The 26,500-nt window shown below is 44.8% G+C and overlaps 2 protein-coding genes across 3 annotated transcripts in view; both read right to left on the minus strand.

Moving 5' to 3' along the window:
* LOC142160089 (uncharacterized) overlaps positions 1 to 26,500 on the minus strand; it is a 122,090-nt gene that overhangs the window by 87,411 nt on the left and 8,179 nt on the right. The gene's annotated exons all lie outside the window — the stretch shown is intronic.
* LOC142160117 (uncharacterized) lies at positions 385 to 25,033 on the minus strand. Its single transcript, XM_075215079.1, has 4 exons — positions 24,772 to 25,033; positions 24,564 to 24,661; positions 24,286 to 24,397; positions 385 to 2,077 (listed from the first exon to the last, which is right to left on the minus strand). The coding sequence occupies exons 1-4, from the start codon at positions 24,854 to 24,856 to the stop codon at positions 906 to 908; spliced, it is 1,467 nt and encodes a 488-aa protein (XP_075071180.1). The 5' UTR covers positions 24,857 to 25,033; the 3' UTR covers positions 385 to 905.

The raw sequence follows: 26,500 nt of genomic DNA on the forward strand, positions 1-26,500 counted from the left end.
ATGTATCAGTGAGTGAGGTGGAGGCACTGTGATGGGACTCTGGGTCCTGCTCAATCTTCCTGACATATAGCTGCTAGGTGTAACACAGTTTCATTTTCTGTTCTTCACAACAGTGTAATCCTACATGTTAACAAATATGGAAAATAAAACTAATTCTACAGTCAACAGTTCAACCAGAATATCATAGTATTCTATATTGTACAAATATTAACATTATCCAAAATGGTTTAGGATCCTGTGTTGTGAACTGTTTCTAAAGTATATGGATCCATAGTGAAGATTCCCCACACATCATTCTTTCCCCTAAAAGAACTATAACATTTCTGTTTAATCATCTCTCTTCTTCAGTTGTGTTAAACAGTGGTTATCAACAGCAATTACATATGACAACACATTTTCATTTTTATTTACAGCAACACCTGGATATTAGATATAAGAACATTGGGAGTGACATTGATCATTTCAGCTTTAATTTATCTATTAACACTTTAGAGGGTACTTGGAGGATACATACCATCACTTAAGGGTATAAGTAAAATTTGTACAATTTCTTTAAGTATACATACACACACTGGTAGGCCATGCATATGTACTACCATTTCCCAGTTGACCGCATTGACTCTACATACAGAGAGAAGAACGCTTCTTCTGGCTTGCGTATTTTGATATGTACGCCAAAGGTGCATGAGTCCACCTCAAAATTAACCCCTTATTTTATAAAAAAAAGATTGTGCTCTTTAAGAATGAGATTTAAGCTTATGTAGAGTAAAGATGATCAATTCATGAAATACATCAGTATTACAAGTACAGCTGCAATTTTGTTTCACGTATATGAGCTCATGTAAATTGTTTTTCTCCTCTGCGAATTCTCCGATGGTGATTTTTGTGCAAAGCACTTCCCACGCTCAGCATGAAAATAGTTTCTCACCTGTGTGATTTCTATGATGTCTAACAAAAGTTGATTTCTGTGTAAAACATTTCCCACAATCAGAACACGAAAATGGTTTCTCACCTGTGTGATTTCTCTGATGTCTAACAAGATTTGATTTCTGTGTAAAACATTTCCCACACTCAGGACATGAAAATGGCTTCTCACCTATATGACATCTCTGATGTACTACAAGTGTTGTCTTATGTGTAAAACATTTCCCACAATCAGAACATGAATATGGTTTCTCACCTGTGTGATTTCTTTGATGTCTAACAAGATTTGATTTCTGTGTAAAACATTTCCCACACTCAGAACATGGAAATGGCTTCGCACCTGTGTGAATATTCTGATGTTTAACAAGATCTGATTTCTGTGTAAAACATTTCCCACAATCAGAACATAAAAATGGTTTCTCACCAGTGTGAAGTCTTTCATGTTTAACAAGAGTTGACTTTTTTGTAAAACATTTCTCACACACAGAACATGAAAATGGTTTCTCACCTGTGTGAATTCTCTGATGTCTAACAAGAGGTAACTTCCATGCAAAGCATTTCCCACACTCAGAACATGAAAATGGTTTCTCACCTGTGTGAATTCTCTGGTGTCTAACATAAGCTAATTTCCATACAAAGCACTTTCCACAATCAGAACATGAAAATGGTTTCTCACCTGTGTGAATTTTCTGATGTGTAAAAAGAACTGATTTCTGTGTGAAACCTTTCCCACACTCAGAACATGAAAATGGTTTCTCGCCTGTGTGAATTCTCTGATGTGTAACTAGAGTTGATTTGTCTCTAAAATATTTTCCACACTCAGAACATGGAAATGGTTTCTCACTGGCATTTTTTGGCCAATGAGTAATGAACGTTTTGTTCTTTGGAAAACATTTGGCATCTATAGAACTGGGAAATATCTTATCTACACTAAGAGCTGTAGTATCTGTACCAATATATGAGCTATCAAGAGAACATTCCTCATGATGAGCAGGATCAGATGATATATCTGCAGTGTGAAGTACGGGATGTATAACTGGGGTAATAGGGTTTTCTCCTGGAGAATCTCGTGTGATTTCATTATCTTCTATTTCACCATCTGGAAATGATATGAGATGTTCCTGCGAGATATTCCTGCTTTTCCGTCCATCTGCTGGGAATGAAATAAGTAAATGGAGATATGAATGTTTACCCGGAACAAGTTTAATATTCTTATGAAGACTATGCTGCGAGGTGGCCAAATTACCAGCGAACTAGTACGTGCAAGATGTTTTACGGTACAATTTAGACCTCATTGACTGACATTTTAAATTGCCCTATATTTATAGCAGTGTTTACATGTTTATTTTAGACACACACTCTTTTGATATTACAAACTAAACTGGTTTAAAATACTAGACCATTATTTACGTACAAAATGTAAGCTCTTCTCACTGCTGCATCCCGATTTCTTCTGAGCTGCTCCCCTCCTCTGAAACTCACTCCATACCCAATCAGACATGCCAGTCTCTACGGCTTCAAACGCAGCCTAAAATGACTCACATTTCCATAAAAGCCTACCAGCCATCCTCCAAACCCCTTCCTTTCCACCACTCTTTCTACTGACCCATCCAGCTTCATCTTTGCTGTTGTATACCGTTCCCCTTTAGATCATAAGCTCTAATGAGCAGAGCACTTATCCATTCTGTCTTTCTCTCATGTCTATCCACTCCACCAGCACTTATATGTGCTGCACCGCCTCCATGAGCTCTCAGCACCTGGACTCCATGCCTCCCTGGTCTCCCAACCTCCAATAAGCGGCTCTGGGCCTGTTTGCTGTGACTATGCTCCTTGGCACAGGCTCAACTCCCCTCGCTTCTACACCGCCCCACACTTCTTCTCTTCCCTTTTCTGCTTGCTTCATCAAGATATCTTGTACCCTGTTGTACCTCATAGCTGTCTGTAATTGTAGAATATTTCGTATTGCATAATGTTCTGTAATCTGTGGTATTGTTTTGCCGCATGCTCTCTTTACAGTACTGCGGACCCTTTGTGACGCCTTAGAAATAATAATAATAAAGCATGTGAAATAAATACTACTCCCTCCAGGTTGGCAGAAGAGATGCGCAATATCCATGAAAGACAGAAAAGCTGCACATGTAACAGCACATACATAATATTTATAATAACACTTGTACGTGTTCTAGAAACTTATAGCAGAATTGTGTATCTTTATGGGACTTTGTGATACCTGCCCGTTCAGACCATCAGGTGCTGTTTATATAAATGTCTCTGTAAATGTAATAAAGTGATAAAAGTACAGTGTGTTGTAAAATGTTTATGTAGGAATAATTTGTTTTTTTCATAATGATTTAGTAGAGAGACAAAGGATACAACCATGATCACAGCACTGTAATAACATGTCTGAAGAGGACATCACGGTGTCTGGTATTCTATGTATAGGCAGATCACTGGGGAACATCATTCGGTAAAAGAGAAAGAAAAGAAACAAAAAAGATTAGAAGCCAGTCAGTGCTCCGGCCACCATCTTATTTCTTCTTAACTAAAGGCGTAACAATGTAAACAAGTCTTGCATTTAGGTCTCAAGACTGGGGTATCTTACCCCAATGTGAACCATATAATTGTGTACATTATTTCTAGTCTTTAGCAGTCAATTTAAGGGCCTATGATGTGGCCTCTCTGTTCTTCCTCCTGGAGAATGGTATAGGTGTGTTTGGCTCCAAAATGTGGGAGCTGAAAAGGAGTCCCCCCATGGAAGCTGCTAATCACCGACAAAGCACAAAACAGATTCAAAATAGAAGTCAAATACAGGTATGAGACAAAAGATCAATTATGTGATGACAAGAAAACCCTAAGGTCAAGGTAATTGGGTATCTTCTGTAGTCAGGGGGAACTAGGCAATCAAATACCAGAAATCAGAAGAAAAAATGTAGATCTTTTGTCCAGCAAGAAAAACAGGCGCTTCGTCAAGGACTGTGTGCTACTGAGAGGATAAATTAAGCAAACAACTTCTTTGACTGGCCACAGAGACAAGTGGTAGCCAATGAAGTAATCAGATTACACAACAGACTCGGAGAAACAAAAGGGCAGAAAATCCTAGATGCAGCAACTGATCTGTAAGGTTACTGTCTGTAAACAAGGAGACCACAGTTCAAACCCCAGAACAAAAAAGGACCAACTAAAAATGTGCACCCCAAAGGAGACACATAGGAGTATGCATGACAATGGCAATAATGCTTCGGAAACAGTGGCCAGTATGTAACTGTATAATTTCTTCCATCGGACTGGTTATGGTAAACTAAGCAACCCATAGCTTGATCGGGAAATCAAGAATGACTCCCTACGCTACATTTACTAAGTACATAAGGAGCATCTCTGATATGTCCCTACCTTAAAGTTATTATATTACAGCAATAAACCGGCTGCATCAATGGGAATTGTGAACACCAGTAAATACAGAGATAAAGTTCTACCAATAGTGTTTAATTTTAGGACATCCCCAAACGATATGAAACTATGTATTTTTCCACATCCCTGGGCACCAGAGGGACACAATATCATAGGAATACAGAACCATCTGGATAGAAGCTTGTACCCGGCCTCCTCCACCTTACTACTGACGGAGGCATTGTGTACTACTAAGGACATCTCACACCATTGTTTATTTGAAAGAGTCCCCCCAGCAGTCACATGATATATACAAACCCAAGTATTTCACTGACTGCTTGGACCAAATGAAGTAAAAAGAGGACATTCAGAAACTGGAGAAGCTGGGCGAGTAAAAAGCTCGACATTTGAATTTTAATGTTAGTGAGTTTTAGAAAAACGTACAATTCGTGCATGAGGTTGGGGATAGATATAGCTGGAAAATTAATAGAAGGGCCCCCTGACCTATTACTAAGAATGACATCATAATAAATGCTATTCTTGTGTGTCTCTACAGCCAACTAAAGGGCACATTTGTAACTGTTTTGATTTAATATTTCATTTCATGATTTCATGATAAAACCCATGATCTCTGTGAAATCCTTAGAACCAACATCCACCTGTAGGTGTGCAATTATTGGTTCTTACCAATTTGTTAAGTAAACTTAATTTGTATCCAATTCTACTTTCCCTGTAATCACGTAATTACCACACTATACAGTTGTTGGGCTTTTGCAATGAACCCACAGTAACACTCGCGATCTATCTATATTCCCATCTTTTACCTTCTCGCTGCCTTACAGAATTGATAATTTGCTGTTCTTGTGCTTATGGTTAACATATGTTATTGCATGCCTTGCGTATTTATGTTAATAGTGAAGTTGTTATATAATCTGGACAGATTATTCTTAAATGTCGCCAGGTGGGTTGTTAGTACGTTAGAGATAGAAGAGGAAGAGGCATCTGGGTTAAATGGCTAGCGTACGCATGTATAATGTTATCAAGCTTATCATGTTTAGCTAACAATGCAATTGTTCCACCAGACTCATGAGAACCTTCTTCATAGGGAATCAACTGTCCTCCAACCGTCGGGGGAGGACACTGAGGAATAGGTCTTATCACCCTATCATAGCCTGACTAGCACCCCCAGTTCGCTCTCCTTTAGCCCCAGGGAATATAACCTGTGTTTGGGACATTGGAGGTATGTTCATTGGTTGGTGACTAGGAACCGAGCTTCCGTGTACTGACAGTGATCTGATAGGACCCTGTTGCTTTGTGACTTTGCATATCTGCCAAAAATAGGATTTTATACTTACGTGAAATCCATTTCTCTTAGTCCATTTGAGGACACCAGGTACATTGGGGTATAGTGTAGGGGATCCAGGCGTGTGGGCACTTTAACAACTTAACATTTACCCCTAGGTCCTCCCCCGCTCTACCCCTCTCCTATTAGGCCTCAGTTTATGTTTGTTTCTCTCTATATTTGTCTCCTTTTCTGTGAGATTTTGACAAACAGAAAGAGGAAAACTACAACATTCTCTCGAACATAAAACACGTCACAAAAAAATAGAAACCAGAGCGCAAAGGGTGGGAACCCGGTGTCCTCCAATAGACTAAGAGAAATGGATTTTATTGCATCCATTGGGGGACACCAGGAAAATTGGGGACATCCCAAAAGCCTCCATCATGGATGGGAACACTCAGAGAAACAGCGTGAAGAACCTTTCTACCAAAACTGGCATCACTGGATGCAAACACATGGTACCTGTAGAAGAGAGTAAAAGTGTAAACAGAGTAACAGATAGCCACCCGTTCAGTCGAGGCCATCCAGGAAGCACACACCGACCTGGTGGAGTGAGCCAAAGATTTTCTGGAACAGGCTGCCCTGCCCCACCATAAGCCTGATGAATTACAGCTGTAATCCACTGAACAATAGGCACCTTATAGGCTGGTCAGCCCCTCTTGACCCACCGCCTTTGAGAGAAAGTATGTGTACCAGGCCTTCTAAAGCCAATCCCGCGCCACCAGAATGACTGGAACGCCTTCTCTCTTCACATTCTTCACGACACTTGGAATCATTGCTACTGGAGAGAACATGTAAACCAGGTGGAACCGCCAGCGAACAGACATAGTGTCTACCAAGACTGCCCAAGGAACCCGCGCTGGAGCAGAAGAGCTCGATCTTGTGGCTCAACCGAGACGACATAATGTCGGACGTGTTGTTGACCCACTCGTGAGACACCTCTGGATGTAGAGACCATTAGCCGGGGTGACTGCTAGACACTGCAAAACAAACTTACTTCCAATCTCTTATCTATGCTCAGGCTTCTAACCCCAAATGCCTTTTCAATAAATTTAAATCTCTTCTCAATCCTCCCACCCCGAACCCCCCATCTACTATCAATACCCAGGATCTTACTTCCTACTTCAAGGACAAGATTGATAAGATCAGACTAGAAATGGTATCCTCTTCCTCAACAAGCAATCAGCTTAATTCCTTCCCACTACCCTCTGACACCCTCTCTTCATTTGACCCCACAAATAAAGAGGAAATTTCTTCTCTCTTCTTATCTTCCTACTCTACCTCCTGTCCTCTTGATCCTATTCCCTCACAAATTGGTAGATCCCTGTCTCCTGTGATCATTTCACCTCTAACTAAAATCTGTAATCTCTCACTCTCTACTCGCATCTATCCATCACTATACAAGCATGCAGTGATTACTCCTATTCTAAAAAAAACAAGATTCCGACCCAAACTCTCTCTTAAATTACCGTCCCATCTCTCAGCTCCCGTGCCCCTCCAAGCTTCTAGAGAGACTTGCCTACACTCGCCTCACACGCTTTCCTTCCGCAAACAACCTGTTGGATCCTCTTCAGTCTGGCTTTTGTTCTCAACACTCCACAGAGACTGCGTTGACTAAGGTTGTCAATGATCTGATCACTGCTAAAACTAAACGCCATTACTCTCTCCTAATTATCCTGGATCTCTTAGCTGCATTTGACACTGTTGACCACTCTCTTCTCATACAAACGCTGCAATCCCTAGGGCAGTGATGGGCAAACTTTTTCAGGAGCGGGCCAAATAAAAAAGAAAAACTTTAGGCGGGCCAATATAATTTATTAAAAAACTCAAATATCGAAATATATAATAATTTTTTTTTTAATGGGACGGGAGGGTGTTATATAGCAGTGTTACCTCTATAAGTGCAGCGATCGTACAGACACAGCACTTATTTCAGCAGGTTGTTGCAGATCCGTCTATCTGGTGAGCAACAAACTGACAACACAGCAGCCAATCGAAATCCGCCTTAGTATATGGCCCATCCCATCTCTTCTCACATGACTTTCAGCCATTAGGGGGCGGGCAGGTGTTTCAGTGATTGACATACGAAGTGTCCTTTTAGGAAGAAGGATGAAGTGTAATGGAGGAAATAGCTGGGAAGGCGTAAAAATGAAGGTTCTGACAAACAGGGTCGGCCCTAATAATTTTATGCATATTTTAATGACATTTTTTAAAATATTGGCGGGCCGGATAGAACCTCTAAGTGGGCCGGATCTGCCCCGCGGGCCGTAGTTTGCCCATCACTGCCCTAGGGCTTCAAGACACTGTTCTATCCTGGTTCTCATACTACCTTTCTAATCGCTCTTTCACTGTTAATTTCTCTGGAGCCACCTCTGCTCCGCTTCCTTTATCAGTTGGAGTACCACAAGGCTCAGTCCTAGGTTCTCTGCTGTTCTCCATCTATACCGCTTCTTTTGGAAATCTAATAAGTTCCTTTGGATTTCAGTATCATCTCTATGCGGATGATACCCAAATTTATCTATCCTCTCCTGATATCTCGACATCTGTGTTGTCCCGTGTAACTGACTGTCTTTCTGCTATATCATCTTGGATGTCCTCTCGCCAACTCAAACTTAATCTTTCTAAAACAGAGTTAATAATATTCTCACCCACCAACAAGAGCATACCTGACATTTCTATCTCTGTTGATAACATGACCATAAATCCCACCCCACAAGCTCGCTGTCTAGGTGTAATCCTTGACTCACACCTATCCTTTGTTCCCCACATTGACTCTATATCTAAATCCTGCTACATACATCTAAAGAACATTTCCAGAATTCGCACATATCTCACGCAAGACACTGCAAAAACCTTAATTCATGCACTTATCATCTCCCGCATCGACTATTGCAATTCCCTCCTTACTGGTCTTCCCCAAAGCAAACTCAAACCCCTACAATCTATTTTGCACACTGCGGCAAGACTGATTTTCCTTGCAAATTGTTATTCCTCTGTTGAGTCACTCTGTCAGTCTCTACACTGACTGCCTGTTTTGTACCGAATCCAATATAAAATACTTTTACTAACCTACAAGGCCATCAACAAAGCTGCACCAATGTACATCTCCTTTCTTGTCTAAAAATATCTCCCAACTCGGCAACTCCATTCTGCTCAAGATCTGCGTCTCTCATCCACCCTCATTACATCCTCCCATTCCCGGTTACAGGACTTTTTTTTCGGGCTGCACCCACTTTATGGAATTCTCTCCCTCGCACTATAAGACTCTCCTCTGGTCTACAAACTTTCAGGCGTTCTCTGATAGCCTACCTCTTCAGACAAGCTTATAATATTCCTCAACCACCCTCTTAACCTCACTACCTTAGCCTATTACCACCCATTACACAATTTCACACAAGACAACTACCCCCTGACCAACATCGTTGTGTGACAGGATTATTTAGCCTATGAGTCACGTTTACCTTTGCAGCCTGGCTGGGCCGAAATGCAAAATGTATTATTATTATTATTATTATTAATTTTTATTTATAGGGCGCCACAAAGTATCCGTAGCGCCGTACAAGGACAAACAATGGCACAGTACAAGGTGAAACAGCACAGTACAAGTAACAGTAAGCACTATAACTCTGGGGGCTCAGGCACAGCATGAAAGAGAGGGAGGGAGGGGAAAAGTGAGTACAGGCAGGTAACTATGGCCCAAGAGGGTGGGCACGGATGACAGGTTGAGAGTCACTGAGGGGAGCGGAGAGAAGCGAGAGGAGACAGAGGGCAGAGGGACCGAGAGGAGGTGAGCTGAGTAGCTGGAGAGCGCAGTTAAAAGTGATGGAAACAGGAGGTAGGAGAGCCCTGCTCAAAGGAGCGAACAATCTAAAGGGAGGGGAAGACAGACAGACACATGGATGAGACAGAGAGACGGGAGGAAGGGGGAGAAGGGAAGAAGGGATGAGAAAGAGAGGTAGCCGACCGGTGGGAGTTTAGGCATGAGATGTAGACTTAGCCTTAACCTCAGGTGTCAAACTCCCACTGTCCCATAGATTGTAAGCTTGCGAGCAGGCCCTTCTCACCTCTTTGTCTGTTTTACCCAGTTTATTAGTTTACTATGTTTGTCCCCAATTGTAAAGCGCTATGGAATATGTTGGCGCTATATAAATAAATCATGATGATGATGATCTGTAGAAGGATACAGTAGTAGAACACTGTTTATACAGAAATAAAAAACAAACCCTTTTGGACTTGAACATTTGGGGGGATTATACAGGACAATGTGATTTTTATATGTTCGGCAGACCAGCTGGATTATATGCACAGTACCTAAGCTGTATGCAAGTTATATACACGTCTGTAGTAACGCAAACCATATTCTCATTGCACAGTGTCTGCATAAATATTCTTTGACATGTATATGTCTATATTCACAACCACATATGGCTGTATGATTACACCCTCATTTTTTTAAATGCAGTATCTACAAATTAGTGATTTAAATTTAATATTAATTATTAAGTCTGAAGGAACCACATAACAATCGCTTTGTTTAAAAATCCCTCCCAATTGCTCCTGATCTCTAAATAACCAATTGACCTTTAAATTAGGGATTTTCTGGCAGCACCCCATATACGCTTCCCCCTCCTAGGGAGCGCTATCTGATCTCAGTTTATTCTATTTTTAGATCATGCAACACTGCAGATATCCAGTAGCCATGTGATACATGTGATGTATTTACTGTACAAGTTCTTATATATCCATATTTTACGAAAGCATTTTTATTTAGGTTCATTCATGTTTTGAATTAAACGGGATTTTATGATATTCTTGATATATTTTTTTTAATAATAAATGGTGTAAAAATTATCATCCGCAGTTCACCGACTTTTTTGGTGGTACATAATACACTGTTGCACCCTTTTTCTTGTCTAAATAATTTAAGTGTCCACTGATAGACCCCTGCTGAAAGCAGCAGGATTGGGACATCTTGACCCTAAAAGTTAGGCCATCAGACTTGACAACACCTCCTCCCTACCCTCTTCTGCCACCCTCTTCACTCCTTCCTCCAATAATCAACTCTGGTGTCCTTTCCGCCCTACCTCGGGTGAAGAAGTCCACTCCCTTATTCTTTCCTCTCCCAAGTCTACTTGCCACCTGGATCCCATCTCCTCTCACCTCCTTTGTTTCCTCTCCCCACTGTCTGCTCCCACCTTGCACACCTCTTCAACTTGTCAGTGTCAACTGGCATTGTCCCTTCCCCCTTTAAACATGTCCTTTTCTCTCCTATACTCAAAAAAACCCAATCTTGATTCCACATCACTTGCTAGCTATTGACCAATTTCACTTCTCCCCTATGTCTCTAAGCTACTCTAGCGGATTATCTGCAATCACCTCACCAGACACCTCACGAACAATTCCCTCCTCGATGCTCTCCGATCTGGTTTCCGCACCCTCCACTCCACTGAAACGCATCTGGCCAAAGTTACTAATGGTCTCCTCTTGGCTAAATCCAGGGGTCACTTCTCCCTGCTCATCCTCCTAGACCTATCAGCGGTCTTTGACACAGTGGAACATCCCCTCCTGCTGCAAACCCTTCTCTCTCTTGGCATCCCTGGCTCCGACTTAACTGGGTTCACCTCTTACCTTACTAACTCCTACTTTACTGTATCCACGTCTGGCTCATTCTCGCCTTTCCTCTGCCCTCCCTGTAGGAGTCCCTCAGGGCTCTGTTCTCAGCCCTCTACTCTTCTCGCTTTATACTACCTTCTTGGGTGCTTTCATCTCTTCCTTTGGTCTCCAATATCACCTTTACGCTGATGACATTCAACTCTGCATCTCTTTTCCTGATCTCCACCCCTCATCTTTCTTACATCTGATTGCCTCTCCTCCATATCCTCTTGGATGTTGTCACGCTTTCTCAAAATTAACATTGCTAAAATTGAACTCATGGTCTTCCCTCCTTCTAGACTCTCACCCCCCCTTGATCTCTCTCTCTCTCTGCTAACAGCACCACCATCTCTTCTGTCCCCCAGCTCCACTGCTTGGGTGTCACCCTTGACTCCTCCCTCTCTTTTTCCCCCCCATATTCAATCTATTGCCCAATCCTGTTGCTTACAACTACAGACATCGCCCGCATCTGGCCCTTTCTATATCAGGATGCCACTAAAACCATTATCCATGCGCCCATCATTTTATGTCTTTATTACTGTAACTTTCTCTTCACCGGCCTCCCCCGCTCTCACCTAGCCCCCCTTTGTTCTATACTTAGCGTGGCTGCCAGACTCATCTTCCTTGCAAGCCGCTCTTCTTATGCCTCTTCTATCTGTCTTGCCTTACACTGGCTTCCCTTGCCCTACAGAATTCTTTTCAAACTCCTCACCCTCACAACAAATGCCCTCTCCACTCTACTGCCCCATATATTTCCAACGCTCTCTCCATTCACACTCCCTGCGCTCGCCCAAGGACCGTTGCTTTTCCTCCACCCTGGTCACTTCTGCACATTCACGAGTCCAAGATTTTTCCCGAGCTGCCCCCCTCCACTGGAACGACCTCCCGTGTTCCACTCTGTCCCCTTATCTGTGCTTCTTCAAACAGGCACTTAATACTCACCTCTTCCTTAATGGCTACCAGCCATCGACCTAACCCGCTCTCCATACTCATTCTCTTCATCTCTCTCTTCCCTGTCCTTCATCCTGACTGACTCCGTTTGTGCTACCTGTTTATTTTCCCTTCTCTTAGGATGTAAGCCCTTATGAGCAGGGCCCTCTTCCCTCCTGTCTCTATACCATTACTTCTGCTCCAGCCTTACTATAATTGCTATTCCTGGAGCTCTGGGAGTCTTGGTAATACTTGTTTATTGTTCTGTTTTACCCTGTACGGTCTACTGTCTTGTATTGTGTACAGAGCTGCAGAAATCTTGTGGCGCCTTATAAATAAAATGATAATACTCCCTGAGTAGACAACCAGGAAAATAAGGAGAGCAGTATGTCAATGAATTCACTGCATCTGGGAAGATCCTGGTGTACAAGACATCAGTACTGTGATGTAAAGGGTTAACAGGATTGTGTGTGACTTATACAAGCCCTCTCCGATCTCTTAAGATAACATTCATACAATGATCCCTGTTAGTACAAGGACATTTCTATATGTCCAGGACTGGTTTTATCTAGTGTCTGGGGGGAGAAGGGGGTTGGGATTCAGAAGTTTAATAGGCAGCCGATAGCCACATAGTTGTAGCTTCAATTGGAACATCGTCTGGAAAGATGTGTCCAACAAATGATCCTGATTTCACTGAGTGCTATCAAAGCAACGGGGCTCCTCAGATCAAGACATTATTCAGCAGTCAAAATGAATTACACAACTAAGTATCCTACGCTTTCAAATGTTTCTTTTATATTAAACATTTGTATTATCCCTTTTTACAACTGTTGCCTGTCAATCATTGTAATTTCACACAAGAACATAAGTTAATGTCCATCCTGTGACAAGTACGAAAACCCTACCAGGATAGGGTCTGTGTGAGCCAGTAGCCCTGGCTAGGTGACACAGGACTGTCTAGCTAAACCATAGCGGTAATACTGCGGGAGGATAAGAATATGAAGGATACTGAGATTGTTACTTTGGGGTGCTGACTGCAAGAGGCTGCTGAAGGGTACACACTAACCATTTACACTGTACTTTGTGAACTTCCTATGGTGTTGTGATGTGGTAATAAAGCCTTATCTTGGATTTATTCTGGTCTGCCTGAGTGAGTTGAATCCCACATAATGTAACCACCATCCGAGCTAAGGGTGGTTCCCTCACACTATACCACAGTATCCCCGGTGTGTCCCAATGGATGCAGGAGAAAGCAAAAAGGCATTGTGCTGGCTCTACCTTGCGGTAGAGGGGTAACCATCAGGTCGAATAGCCATGATCCTTGGAAGAGTCATCGGAAGCGCTTGTGACCGTGTTCTTAATGCTGTGCGAATATTAGCATCCATGTGGTGAATTGTATATCTGCATAAAGTGTACTGTCGTTACACAATAAAGCCGCTTTCTGGTTGCAAAAAAAAACCTCTGTGAATTCTGAGAACCAATTAGGAAGTGCAGTCTTCACACCAATAATTAGGAGAATAAATTGCCTACAGTCCTTTGTGCAGGGTACACTCTTCTAGTCATCATGAGAAGTGCTATAGAGACACTCCATCAACAAAGATAAAGATCAAGTGAGATAGAAGCCAGCCCTGTCTGGTACCGCGGTGCATGGGTAGTGTGTATCTGAATGGCTGTCATTTACTAAGATTCACAAGGAGAGGGGGTGAGCAGAGGGCAACGATCTTATTGATAAGGTTGTGAACTTTTAGACTTGTCTCAAAGAGAGCTCAGTCTATGATCAAAGGATTTTGCATGAGTAGGAAGCAATATTCCCCTCAACAAATCAAGGTTGATTAGAGTATGTGCTTTGGAGATGACCAAACTTGTTTCTCTAAAAAGAAGAAATTCAAACTGAGGAGTTATAATCAGGGCCAACTAGTTTTATAGGGGTTTAAAGATGCTCAGGAGGAAGTGTCCAAGCTGTCAAGATCCATAGGGATTGGGAACCATCACACCATAATATTGTGCTATTTGTGCCTGTGACCGTAGGTGCTATACTTCGTCACCCGGTCTGTTGGGGGAAGAAAGATGAAGGGAAGTTCTTCCCGCACGGTTTATCTGGGTTTCTTTCTTACCATCAGTAACCAACTGTTACTGACCACTCCTACTGGTGTCACCGCCTCCAGACACTCCTCCATTGTGAATGCCACCTTCGCAATAATTGTAGCAGAGTCTCGCTGCCACCACTAGGACAGGGCTTTGACACAGAGATGCTGGGTTCAACACAGGACAGTCGGGGAACGAATTAGAGTGTAAGTTCTTATCTGTTGGTCACAGGATACAGCAGGCAATAGGTGTCAGGCAGAATCTTTAAGCAGTGATATTTATTGGCTCAAGGGGTCCTTACATGGACATTACACACGAGTTGGAGGTACTATTATTATTATTATCGTTTATTTATAAGGCGCCACAAGGTTTCCGCAGCGCCGTACACAATACAAACAATGGACAGTACAGGGAATAACAGTACAATACAATAAACGAGTAGTACCAAAACTTCAGAGGCTCCAGGCAAGGCAAGTGAGTGGAGGTTGGAGCAGAAGAGAAGGTAGCGAGACAGGAGGTAGGAGGTCCCTGCTCATACGAGCTTACATCCTATAGGGAGGGTAGACAGACGACAGGCACAGAGGATGTCGGAGGAGTGGAGCAAGCGCTCCCCTCTACTGAGGAGAGTGAGCATGGAGAGAGGGTTAGGTGGAAGGCTGGTAGGCAATGCGGAAGAGATGAGTTTTGAGTGCCTGTTTGAAGGAGCACAGGTTAGGTGACAAACGGATGGACCGTGGGAGGTCATTCCAGTGCAGGGGGGCAGCACGGGAGAAGTCTTGAATTCTGGAGTGGGATGAGGTGATCAGAGTGGAGGAGAGGCGACGGTCATTGGCTGAACGCAGGGGCCGGGCGGGAGTGTGGATGGAGAGGAGATTGGAGATGTAAGGGGCAGTGGAGTGGGAGAGAGCCTTGTATGTGAGGGTAAGAAGTTTAAAAAGGATTCTGTAAGGGAAGGGGAGCCAGTGTAGGGCAAGGCAGAGAGGGGAGGCAGAAGAGGAGCGGCGAGAAAGGAAGATAAGCCTCGCAGCCGCATTGAGTATAGAACGAAGGGGGGCGAGGCGAGAGCGGGGGAGGCCGGTGAGGAGAAGGTTACAGTAGTCCAGCCGGGAAATGATAAGCGCGTGGATAATAGTTTTGGATGCTTCATGAGATAGGAAGGGCCGGATGCGGGCAATGTTGCGAAGTTGGAAGCGACAGGATTGGGCAAGGGATTGAATGTGGGGGGCAAAAGAGAGAGAGGAGTCGAGGGTGACTCCCAGGCAGCGGAGTTGGAGGACAGATGAGATAGTGGAGTTGTTGACAGTGATGGAGAGATCCATGTGGGATGGGGACTGAGATGGAGGGAAAACAATGAGTTCGGTTTTGGCAATGTTAATTTTGAGAAAGCGTGAGGACATCCAAGAGGAGATGGCAGAGAGGCAGTCAGATACACGAGAGAGGAGGGCGGGGGAAAGATCGGGAGAGGAGATGTAAAGTTGAATATCATCGGCGTATAGGTGATACTGAAGACCGAATGAGGTGATGAGAGCACCGAGGGAGGTAGTGTAGAGTGAGAAGAGTAGAGGGCCAAGAACCGAGCCCTGAGGGACACCTACAGGGAGGGTGGAGGGGGGGGAGGAAGATCCAGAGATAGAAACAGAGAAGGAGCGATTGGCGAGGTAAGAGGTGAACCAAGTGAGGACAGAGCCAGAGAGACCGAGAGAGTGAAGGGTCTGCAAGAGGAGGGGGTGGTCAACGGTGTCAAAGGCTGCAGATAGGTCAAGGAGGATGAGGAGGGAGAACTGACCCCTGGATTTAGCAGAGAGGAGATCATTAGTAACGTTGGTGAGTGCGGTTTCGGTGGAGTGGAGGGGGCGGAAACCAGATTGGAGGGGGTCAAGGAGGGAATAGTCTGAGAGATGACAGGTGAGGCGGTTGCAGACAATTCGCTCGAGAAGTTTAGAGGCAAAGGGGAGAAGTGAAATGGGGCGGTAGTTGGCGAGTGAGGTGGGATCAAGATTGGGTTTTTTTAGAATAGGAGTGATAAGGGCATGTTTGAAGGAGGAGGGGACAGTGCCAGAGGAGAGAGACAGGTTGAAGAGGTGAGCTAAATAGGCACAGATAGTGGGGGAGAGGGATCGGAGAAGGTGAGAGGGGATGGGATCCAGGTGGCAGGTGGACGGGGGAGAGGAACGAATGAGGGAGTTGACTTCATCGCCCGTAGTAGGGCGGAAGGAGCACCAGGGTGGGATGTGGGAAGAGGGGGGAGCGAGGAGAGAAGCAGGAGAGGAAGGGGAGGAGGAGATGCCAAGTCTAATGGCCTCGATTTTGGAGGAGAAAAAGGATGCAAAATCAGTAGCAGAGAGGGAGAGTGGGATAGGAGGAGGAGGAGGGGTGAGGAGAGAGGTGAAGGTGGCAAAGAGGCGGCGGGGATTAGAGGACTGAGAAGAAATGAGGGACTTAAAGAAGGATTGTTTGGCGAGGGATAGGGCGGAGCAGTAGGAGGAGAGAATAAACTTGAAGTGAAGGAAGTCAGCCAGGGAGCGAGATTTCTTCCAGAGGCGTTCAGCAGCACGAGTGCACTTCTGGAGGAAGCGGGTGAGCTTGGAGTGCCAGGGTTGCGGAGTTAAGGGGCGTCGGCAGATAGAGGTGGCAGGGGCGATGGCGTCCAAGGCAGTGGTGAGAGAGTGGTTATAGAAAGAGGTGACTTGGTCAGGGCAGACCAGGGAGGGAAGAGGGGAGAGTAGGGTTTCAAGAGAGGAGGAGAGGGAAGTAGAGTCAACGGTGTCAAGATTGCGCCTAGTAAGGATAGATTTAGGGAGGGGTGGGGCAGGGGAGGAGGACAGATTGAAGGAGAGTAGGTGGTGGTCAGAGAGTGGGAATGAAGAGTTGGAGAAGTCAGAGAGATCACATCGATGAGAGAAGACAAGATCAAGGGAGTGACCAAGGCAGTGGGTGGGGGAGGAGGTCCACTGTGTGAGGCCAAGGAAGGAGGAGAGGGCGAGAAGTTTGATGGAGGCAGGGTCAGAGGGGAGATCAATGGGGATGTTAAAGTCCCCAAGTATGATAGAGGGGAGGTCAGAGGACAGGTAGTGGGGAAGCCAGGAAGCGAAGTTGTCAAGAAAGAGGGAAGTGGGGCCGGGGGGGCGGTATATGACTGAGACACGGAGGTGGATGGGGGAGTAGAGGCGGATGGAATGGACTTCGAAGGAGGAGAAGGAGAGGGAAGGTTCGGAGGGAATGACCCGAAAAGAACAATTAGGGGATAGGAGGAGTCCCACTCCCCCACCTGGACGGTCGTCCGGTCTGGTGGAGTGGGTGAAGGAGAGACCACCATGGGAGAGAGCGGCAGTGGAAGCAGTGTCAGCAAAGGAGAGCCAGGTTTCGGTGATAGCAAGGAGGTTAAAGGAGTTGGAGATGAAGAGGTCATGGATAGCCGGCAGTTTGTTACGGATAGATCTGGAGTTCCAGAGGGCACAGGAGAAGGGGAGGGAGGGAAGGGGAGTGATGTGGAGGAGAGAGGCAGGGTTGGAGCGAGGGGGAGCATTAAGGTAGGGGCGGGGAGGGGGACGAGGGGAGAGGATGGGAATAGGACAGGAGCGTGGAGGCATGGTGATATACAGGAGATGAGGGGTGGTGGAGGGGCGAGAGAACCAAGGTGGAAGAAGCAGGGGGAGGGATCCGAGAGAAGAGGCAGAGGTGTGGACAACAATAGGCAAACAATGGTGCAGAACAGTAGTGCAGTACAATGGTGCAATAGTGCAAACAATAGTGCAGTACAATGGTGCAATAATGCAAACAGTGGTGCAAATCAATAGTGCAGTAGGCTGGTAATAAAATGAGCAAGAGTGATAAAAGTAAAGTAGTAGACAGGTAGTAAGAAGAACAAAAGCAATAAAAATAAAGTGAGTAGAATTTCCAGGCAAAACAATTAGGAAGCAGTAAGAAAAAGACAGAGTAGAATACTAGGCAAATACTAGACAAAGACAGTGGGTGAAACAAAAACAGGTAGGCAAAGCTGGGGGAACAATACCAGGCGGGGAGGACAGGGAACACTAGATGTAGAATCCTGGCGTGGGTTTGCTGGTAGTCCAGAGCAGGGGAGTCCTCAGGAGCTGGTGCCTTCAGGGTGGTGAGCAGGAGCGCTGGCAAGTCCAGGGGGGAGGGATTCAGTGGATCCAAGGCAGATGCGAGTAAGTCCAGTAAAAGTGTCCAGGGAGAGTCTTGGGGTGGAGGGAGAACAATGAGGACCAGAGAAAGGAATGCGGCAGGAGAAGAGACGGAGGGGGGGGATCACTGGGCATCCGTGGGGACAGGCCGCGGCAGCAGAGGGAGAGGGAGACACAGGGCCAGGGAGTGGATGGAGAGGAGGAGAGCAGGCCCGAGTCGTGGCCTGTCGTGGCCGATTCCGGATGGGCGGGGGGGTTGCAGAAACCGGAGGCAGCATCAGGGGCTAGGTCGACGAGAGGCAGGAGGCAGCATGACATCAGAGCACGAGGCAGCAGGAACGGCTTGAGGAGGAAGAAGGCTAAGTCCGCTTCCAGGAGAGGCAGCGTCGTCGGGATGACCAGACCGTGTGCTGGAGTGGCAGCACCGTCAAGATTGGAGCGGGAGGCGGCGGCGGCAGAGCAAAGGGCTGCAGGAGGTCATCAGGCCACGGACAGCAGGCAGAGACCGCGGAGTAGAGGCGAGTAGATCGCCCGGAGAATAGGCCTGAAGCCAGGGGTTGTGGTAGATGGCATCCGATGGACGGAGCACTCAAGAGCACCACAATTACCACCCATGGATAGGTAGGCTAGCAGCAGAGACAGGCAGCACGGAGGGCATCTCCATAGGCATAAAACGGGGCCCAGATGAGAAAACAAGCTGGGCTCCAGCGGAGAGCTCAGAGGGCACGTCTGCCCTGAGCAGGAACAGGAAGTAGAAAAAAAAAAATACTAGTGATCATCCAGAAGTAGAGATGGTATAATACCTTACATGGTCAAACAGAACTCTTTAAATACTGTTTCTGACCCCACCTACTGCTATCACCTTGCCACCAGACACTCGCCGAATGTGAATGCCAATTGAGCAACAGTTGTAGGAGAACATTTCTGCCACCACTATGCTCCTTCATGGCGCCTACAACCGCTTACTTCTGGGGTAGCTGATATATCTACTACAGCGCCTCTTTGCTGTGGGCTGGCTGGTACCCCCCGACCACTTTCTATGGATCAAGACTGCTGGGTAGTGGGAAGAGCATTGACAGAGAGATGCCAGGTTCAACACAGCCGGGGAATGAATAATGAGTGTAAGCTCTTATCTGTTGGTCACAGGATACAGCAGGCAATAGGTGTCAGGCAATATCTTGAAGCAGTGATATTTATTGGCTCAAGGGGTCCTTACAAGAACCATTACACAATATTTGGAGGTACTTGTGATCATCCAGAAGTACAGATAGTATAATATATTACATGGTCAAACAAAACTCTTTAAATACTGTTTCTGACACATATGTTGGCAGGGAGTAAACCAGCACCATTTCCTAGCTGGCACCACAAAGGCTGAGATATTACATTCAAAGATTAGTATTAGGATGTAATATGTTCTCTAAACTTGGATGTAAATGCAATTTAAAGTTAACAAATTTTACATAAATCGGTGATTTGCTAAATTGTTTGCTGTTAGGTTTCCTATCTCTCTAAGATACAGGATGAAAGTCTAAGGACCCCCTACTGTGCATTCAGGCTACAAGATGTCTTGGTCATTCAGAAATGAAAAGGCCTAATTAGCATGGGATTTCTTTTCTTCCATTCTTACAAAAACACATTTTCTCCAACAGTTGCCTACTGCATCAGAAATGAATACATTTCTAATACAAAAATCAGTACATTTGCAATGATACTGTGCAGTTTTAGGCAGGTGTGGAAAAAATTGTACAAAGTAAGAATTCTTTCAAAAATAGAAGTGTTAATAGTTTATTTTGATCAATTTTCAAAAATGCAAAGTGAATGAACAGAAGAGAAATCTAAATCAAATCAATATTTGGTGTGAGCACCCTTTGCCTTCAAAACTGCTTCAATTTTTCTAGGTACACTTGCAGACAGTTTTTGAAGGAACTCGGGAGGGAGGTTGTTCCAAACAACGTCGGTTTGCTCAAATCCTTCTGTCTCTTCATGTAATCCCAGACAGACTCCATGATGTTGAGATCAGGGCTCTGTGGGGGCCATATCATCACTTCCAGGACTCCTTGTTCTTCTTTATGAACAATATATAGAATGTTGTCCATACAAATAAGCTTGAAGTTTCTTCACTGCCCAAACATTCTCTCTCAATTCAGGCATACCCTACCTCCTGGTTTAATATCCTTGTCATAATTGGGCGCCATCAGTACTGGAACGCGAACCAGGGATTCCTTCAAAGACTGAAATGCCAGCTCACAAGTGGGTGTCCAGTGAAATACTTTGGGGAGTTTCTTCTTAAACTTAATAAAATTTACATTAACTTGTGATTTGCTAAATTACTTGCTGTTAAGTTTCCAATCTCTCGAAGACACAGGATGAATGTCTAACGACTCCCGTCCTGTGCATTCAGGATAAAAGATGTCTTGCATAATTAGCATAGGATTTAATGTCTTCCTTTCTTACAAAAACACATTTCCTCCAACATATGCCTACTGCATCAGAAATATATACATTTCTAGTATAGAATTAGTACATTTGCAATGATATACAGCAGCACACTGCACCACTAATCATAATAAATGTATACAATAATTTATTTATAAGTGATCCAGCCAAAGTGCTGGTTTCTGTCAAAACTTGAATGAGTAGAGTGGATGGAAATTATTTCAACCTCTACTGCCGATGAAAAGAGGAAACATCATCTTCAAAAGTTCCACATGTCCACCTAACCCCACGAAACGTGCTCCACAACCTCATGGTGAACACGTCAAAGTGCAGAAACTTTTAGTTTTAAGAAATGTTCAATTTTTCTTGCAGAAGTAAGTCCAGATATTCTCCTCTGAGTACTATGAGCTATCAATAGATAAAGTCAAGGACATTGGTAAAGAAGCATTTAAAACAGAGGAGCATGTGGGTTTCTCCGGTTCCAGCTAGGTGTCAGTTTGCGAAAAGCCTCCGCTCCCTGGAGTTAGTTTCATAAGAATTCACCGATATCATTTTCAGCAGGAACGCTTTTCTAGGCAGCTTTTGCCATTTGTAAAATTCCTGAACAATACGCTGTAGTCTCAGAACAGCTGTATTAAATCTATTAACCTTAAAATTATAACCGAGAACCATATATACAAATATTATTACTATTAGTGCACAGAGTTGATCATGAAGAATAAGGTTGCTCATTCAATTAATCAGTGATTGAGTGTGGGGAGGAGACTGGTCAGATCTCTGGGCTGGTAGCACAATGATATGGTGTGAGGAGGAGAGCAGGAGTCTAATAGGGTCTGATGGCTCCTGATGTATGAGAATCACCAGAGTGTGGGGAGGAGAATGGTCAGATCTCTGGGCTGGTAGCACAATGATATGATGTGAGAAGGAGAGCAGGAGTCTAATAGGGGCTGATGGCTCCTGATGTATGAGAATCACCAGAGTGTGGGGAGGAGACTGGTCAGATCTCTGAGCTGGTAGCACAATGATATGATGTGAGGAGGAGAGCAGGAGTCTAATAGGGGCTGATGGCTCCTGATGTATGAGAATCACCAGAGTGTGAGCAGGAGACTGGTCAGATCTCTGGGCTGGTAGCACAATGATATGATGTGAGGAGGAGAGCAGGAGTCTAATAGGGGCTGGTGGCTCCTGATGTATGAGAATCACCAGAGTGTGAGGAGGAGACTGGTCAGATCTCTGGGCTGGTAGCACAATGATATGATGTGAGGAGGAGAGCAGGAGTCTAATAGGGGCTGATGGCTCCTGATGTATGAGAATCACCAGAGAGTGTGGGGAGGAGACTGGTCAGATCTCTGGGCTGGTAGCACAATGATATGATGTGAGGAGGAGAGCAGGAGTCTAATAGGGGCTGATGGCTCCTGATGTATGAGAATCACCAGAGAGTGTGAGGAGGAGACTGGTCAGATCTCTGGGCTGGTAGCACAATGATATGATGTGAGGAGGAGAGCAGGAGTCTAATAGGGGCTGATGGCTCCTGATGTATGAGAATCACCAGAGAGTGTGGGGAGGAGACTAGTCAGATCTCTGGGCTGGTAGCACAATGATATGATGTGAGGAGGAGAGCAGGAGTCTAATAGGGGCTGATGGCTCCTGATGTATGAGAATCACCAGAGAGTGTGGGAAGGAGAATGGTCAGATCTCTGGGCTGGTAGCACAATGATATGATGTGAGGAGGAGAGCAGGAGTCTAATAGGGGCTGGTGGCTCCTGATGTATGAGAATCACCAGAGAGTGTGAGGAGGAGACTAGTCAGATCTCTGGGTTGGTAGCACAATGATATGATGTGAGGAGGAGAGCAGGAGTCTAATAAGGGCTGATGCCTCCTGATGTATGAGAATCACCAGAGTGTGAGGAGGAGACTGGTCACATCTCTTGGCTGGTAGTACAATGATATGATGTGAGGAGGAGAGCAGGAGTCTAATAGGGGCTGATGGCTCCTGATGTATGAGAATCACCAGAGAGTGTGGGGAGGAGACTGGTCAGATCTCTGGGCTGGTAGCACAATGATATGATGTGAGGAGGAGAGCAGGAGTCTAATAGGGTCTGATGGCTCCTGATGTATGAGATTCACCAGAGTGTGTGTGGAGGAGACTAATCAGATCTCTTGGCTGGTATCACAATGATATGATGTGAGGAGGAGAGCAGGAAATTAATAGGGTCTGATGGCTCCTGATGTATGACACTCACCAGAGTGTGTGTGGAGGAGACTGGTCAGATCTCTGGGCTGGTAGCACAATGATATGATGTGAGGAGGAGAGCAGGAGTCTAATAGGGGCTGGTGGCTCCTGATGTATGAGAATCACCAGAGAGTGTGAGGAGGAGACTAGTCAGATCTCTGGGTTGGTAGCACAATGATATGATGTGAGGAGGAGAGCAGGAGTCTAATAAGGGCTGATGCCTCCTGATGTATGAGAATCACCAGAGTGTGAGGAGGAGACTGGTCACATCTCTTGGCTGGTAGTACAATGATATGATGTGAGGAGGAGAGCAGGAGTCTAATAGGGGCTGATGCCTCCTGATGTATGAGAATCACCAGAGTGTGAGGAGGAGACTGGTCAGATCTCTGGGCTGGTAGCACAATGATATGATGTGAGGAGGAGAGTAGGAGTCTAATAGGGGCTGATGGCTCCTGATGTATGAGAATCACCAGAGTGTGAGGAGGAGACTGGTCAGATCTCTGGGCTGGTAGCACAATGATATGATGTGAGGAGGAGAGCAGGAGTCTAATAGGGTCTGATGGCTCCTGATGTATGAGATTCACCAGAGTGTGTGTGGAGGAGACTAATCAGATCTCTTGGCTGGTAGCACAATGATATGATGTGAGGAGGAGAGCAGGAAATTAATAGGGTCTGATGGCTCCTGATGTATGACACTCACCAGAGTGTGTGTGGAGGAGACTGGTCAGATCTCTGGGCTGGTAGCACAATGATATGATGTGAGAAGGAGAGCAGGAGTCTAATAGGGGCTGATGGCTCCTGATGTATGAGAATCACCAGAGTGTGGGGAGGAGACTGGTCAGATCTCTGGGCTGGTAGCACAATGATATGATGTGAGGAGGAGAGCAGGAGTCTAATAGGGGATGATGGCTCCTGATGTATGAGAATCACCAGAGTGTGGGGAGGAGACTGGTCAGATCTCTGGGCTGGTAGCACAATGATATGATGTGAGGAGGAGAGCAGGAGTCTAATAGGGTCTGATGGCTCCTGACTCCCCCACTGAGCAGATACTTTTCCTCATTAGTTGTACTGACAGAGGAGGGTGTAGAAAAAGAGATTGTTGTAGTGACTACAAGGTGAATATGTTTTAAGTGTTTATTACTCACCTGTGCCGATATCTGTAGGGATTTCCTCCTCCTTACACTGCTGATCACCCCTCACATATGTGTCTTCTACTTCCTCTATATTTTCTACCTTAATATCAGTCAGGTCTTCACTCTAAATTACCCACAAAACCATATAAAACATGTTAAAGTTTGATATCTTTAATTGGCATTAAACAAAAGAATATTAGTGTATTAGACCCACACAGCATCTCTACAGATCATATAGTAAAATGTCACTTTGGTATTTTGCATTTAGCGAGACCCTAAATCCCATCTACCTGATACTCCTGTGGGATACTGTGATTTTTCTCTGTAGAATCCTGTGAATAAAGAGGACGAGGACATCTCTCTGGGGTATTTCTGTTACTGGATCCATCTGTAGGAGACACACAGTGACTGAATACATTGTTTATATGTGATTATCAGATGATGTGTATCTAGGTGGCCTCATAACTGCTCTTCCTTATAAATAAAGTGTCCTCTTACCCAGTGATGTGAGGGGCTGGTGATTCTCCATCATGATGTCCTTGTACAGACCCTTATGTCCTTCTAAATACTCCCACTCTTCCATGGAGAAATAGACAGTGACATCCTGACACCTTATAGGAACCTGACACACACAATGATACAGTCATCACCCAGACACATCCCCTGGTGTTACTGTATAATGTCTCATTCCCAGCAGTCACCTCTCCAGTCAGCAGCTGAATGATCTTGTTGGTCAGTTCCAGGATCTTCTGGTCATTGTTCCTCTCATGTATTAGAGAGCGAGGAGGAGGCACAGTGATGGGACTGTCTGTGAATATTCCTGACACACAGGGATGGTTACTGGGTGTCTCACTCTCCCCCGAAGTCTTCTTCACTACTGTGTAATCCTGTGTATGGAGAGATAAATCAATAATAGGGTAAATGAATAATCCACCTATTTGTTCTTGTTATTATAAGTGTGCAAATAACGCAGCCGTCCAATGTATAACTACCGATCCTATATGTAACTGTTTCCTATATACAGGAGAGTGCAGTGTATTCAGCACTTACCTCTCCTGCTATCTTCAGTTGGCCCATGTTCTGTATCCCAGTCTACGGCCGCCCACACAGATGAATCACCTGCTTTACAGAGTCGCACAATCGGCAAGATGACGTGGGAGTGGGAGCTGGCCGGACACTGAAGGTGGCAGGTGAGGGAAGCGTTATATACCCTCTACTAGAGAGTGAATATAGGAAACAGGTACAGGTAGGACAGGGATTTGTAAATGAAACCCTACTTGTCTACTTAGTCCACGAGCCACCCCCTCATTGTATAATGTAATTACACCTAAACATACAGCAAAGGCTGCAATCACCAAAGTCTCAGGAATATATCAGAGATAGAAAAACAACATTATGTGAGCTATGTACTATATCCCAACTGCTGTGAAGATTGTGGGACTGATAATATCGTCTACCTGCACTTTCCTCACACCCACACAAGCTCTATACTAGAATTGGATTTTTTACTCTTGTCCCACAGACACTTACACTTTATTCATGATACCACAATAGGCCAGACTACATGGTCTATCCGTCCACATAATGCTTTACCTGTCCCACTCACGTCATAAACCATATGCCTGAAGAATCAGGTCTCCTGATATAAAACGCCACTGGAAGCTGCCTTAGTAGACTATATAGAACTAAATTTACCAGGGATTTCTAAAGTATCTTTATGGGAGGCTTATGAATGTGTCATCTAGGGAAAACTTATACAACTTGGTGCTTATATGAAAAGACAAAAAGAGGCCTTGAAGGATTCATTCCTCCAAAAGCTGAAGACTTTGGAGACAATGTGTGAAGATAACGGGTTTATCTGGCCCAATGCTACCCACTTCACGCTGGCTGGCCACCCACGGGTGCCTTCCTATGCCAGGGAAGTCTACCCAGTACCGTCTAAGATTCGTATGGTCACTCAGGCAAATGCAGTTATAAAAATACAACAGTATATTTATTGTTATACAAACAACACTAGAATATTATGTACACACAGTAAATAAATGCCATGCAGGTTTACCACATAATCTCTCCCTTACCCCCAATAGCTTAAGGAGTTATAGTCACCTGGCTGTCCAGACTTCACGACCCTTGGATCTCTCTCAGCTGCATATATAGACTAGTAGAGAACGACAACTCAAAAACTAGATCTTGCACGCATCCCAGAACGACCACCCTTCCCCCCTGG

The sequence above is a fragment of the Mixophyes fleayi genome, chromosome 6 (genome assembly GCF_038048845.1).
Source record: "Mixophyes fleayi isolate aMixFle1 chromosome 6, aMixFle1.hap1, whole genome shotgun sequence".
Lineage (NCBI taxonomy): Eukaryota > Metazoa > Chordata > Amphibia > Anura > Limnodynastidae > Mixophyes > Mixophyes fleayi.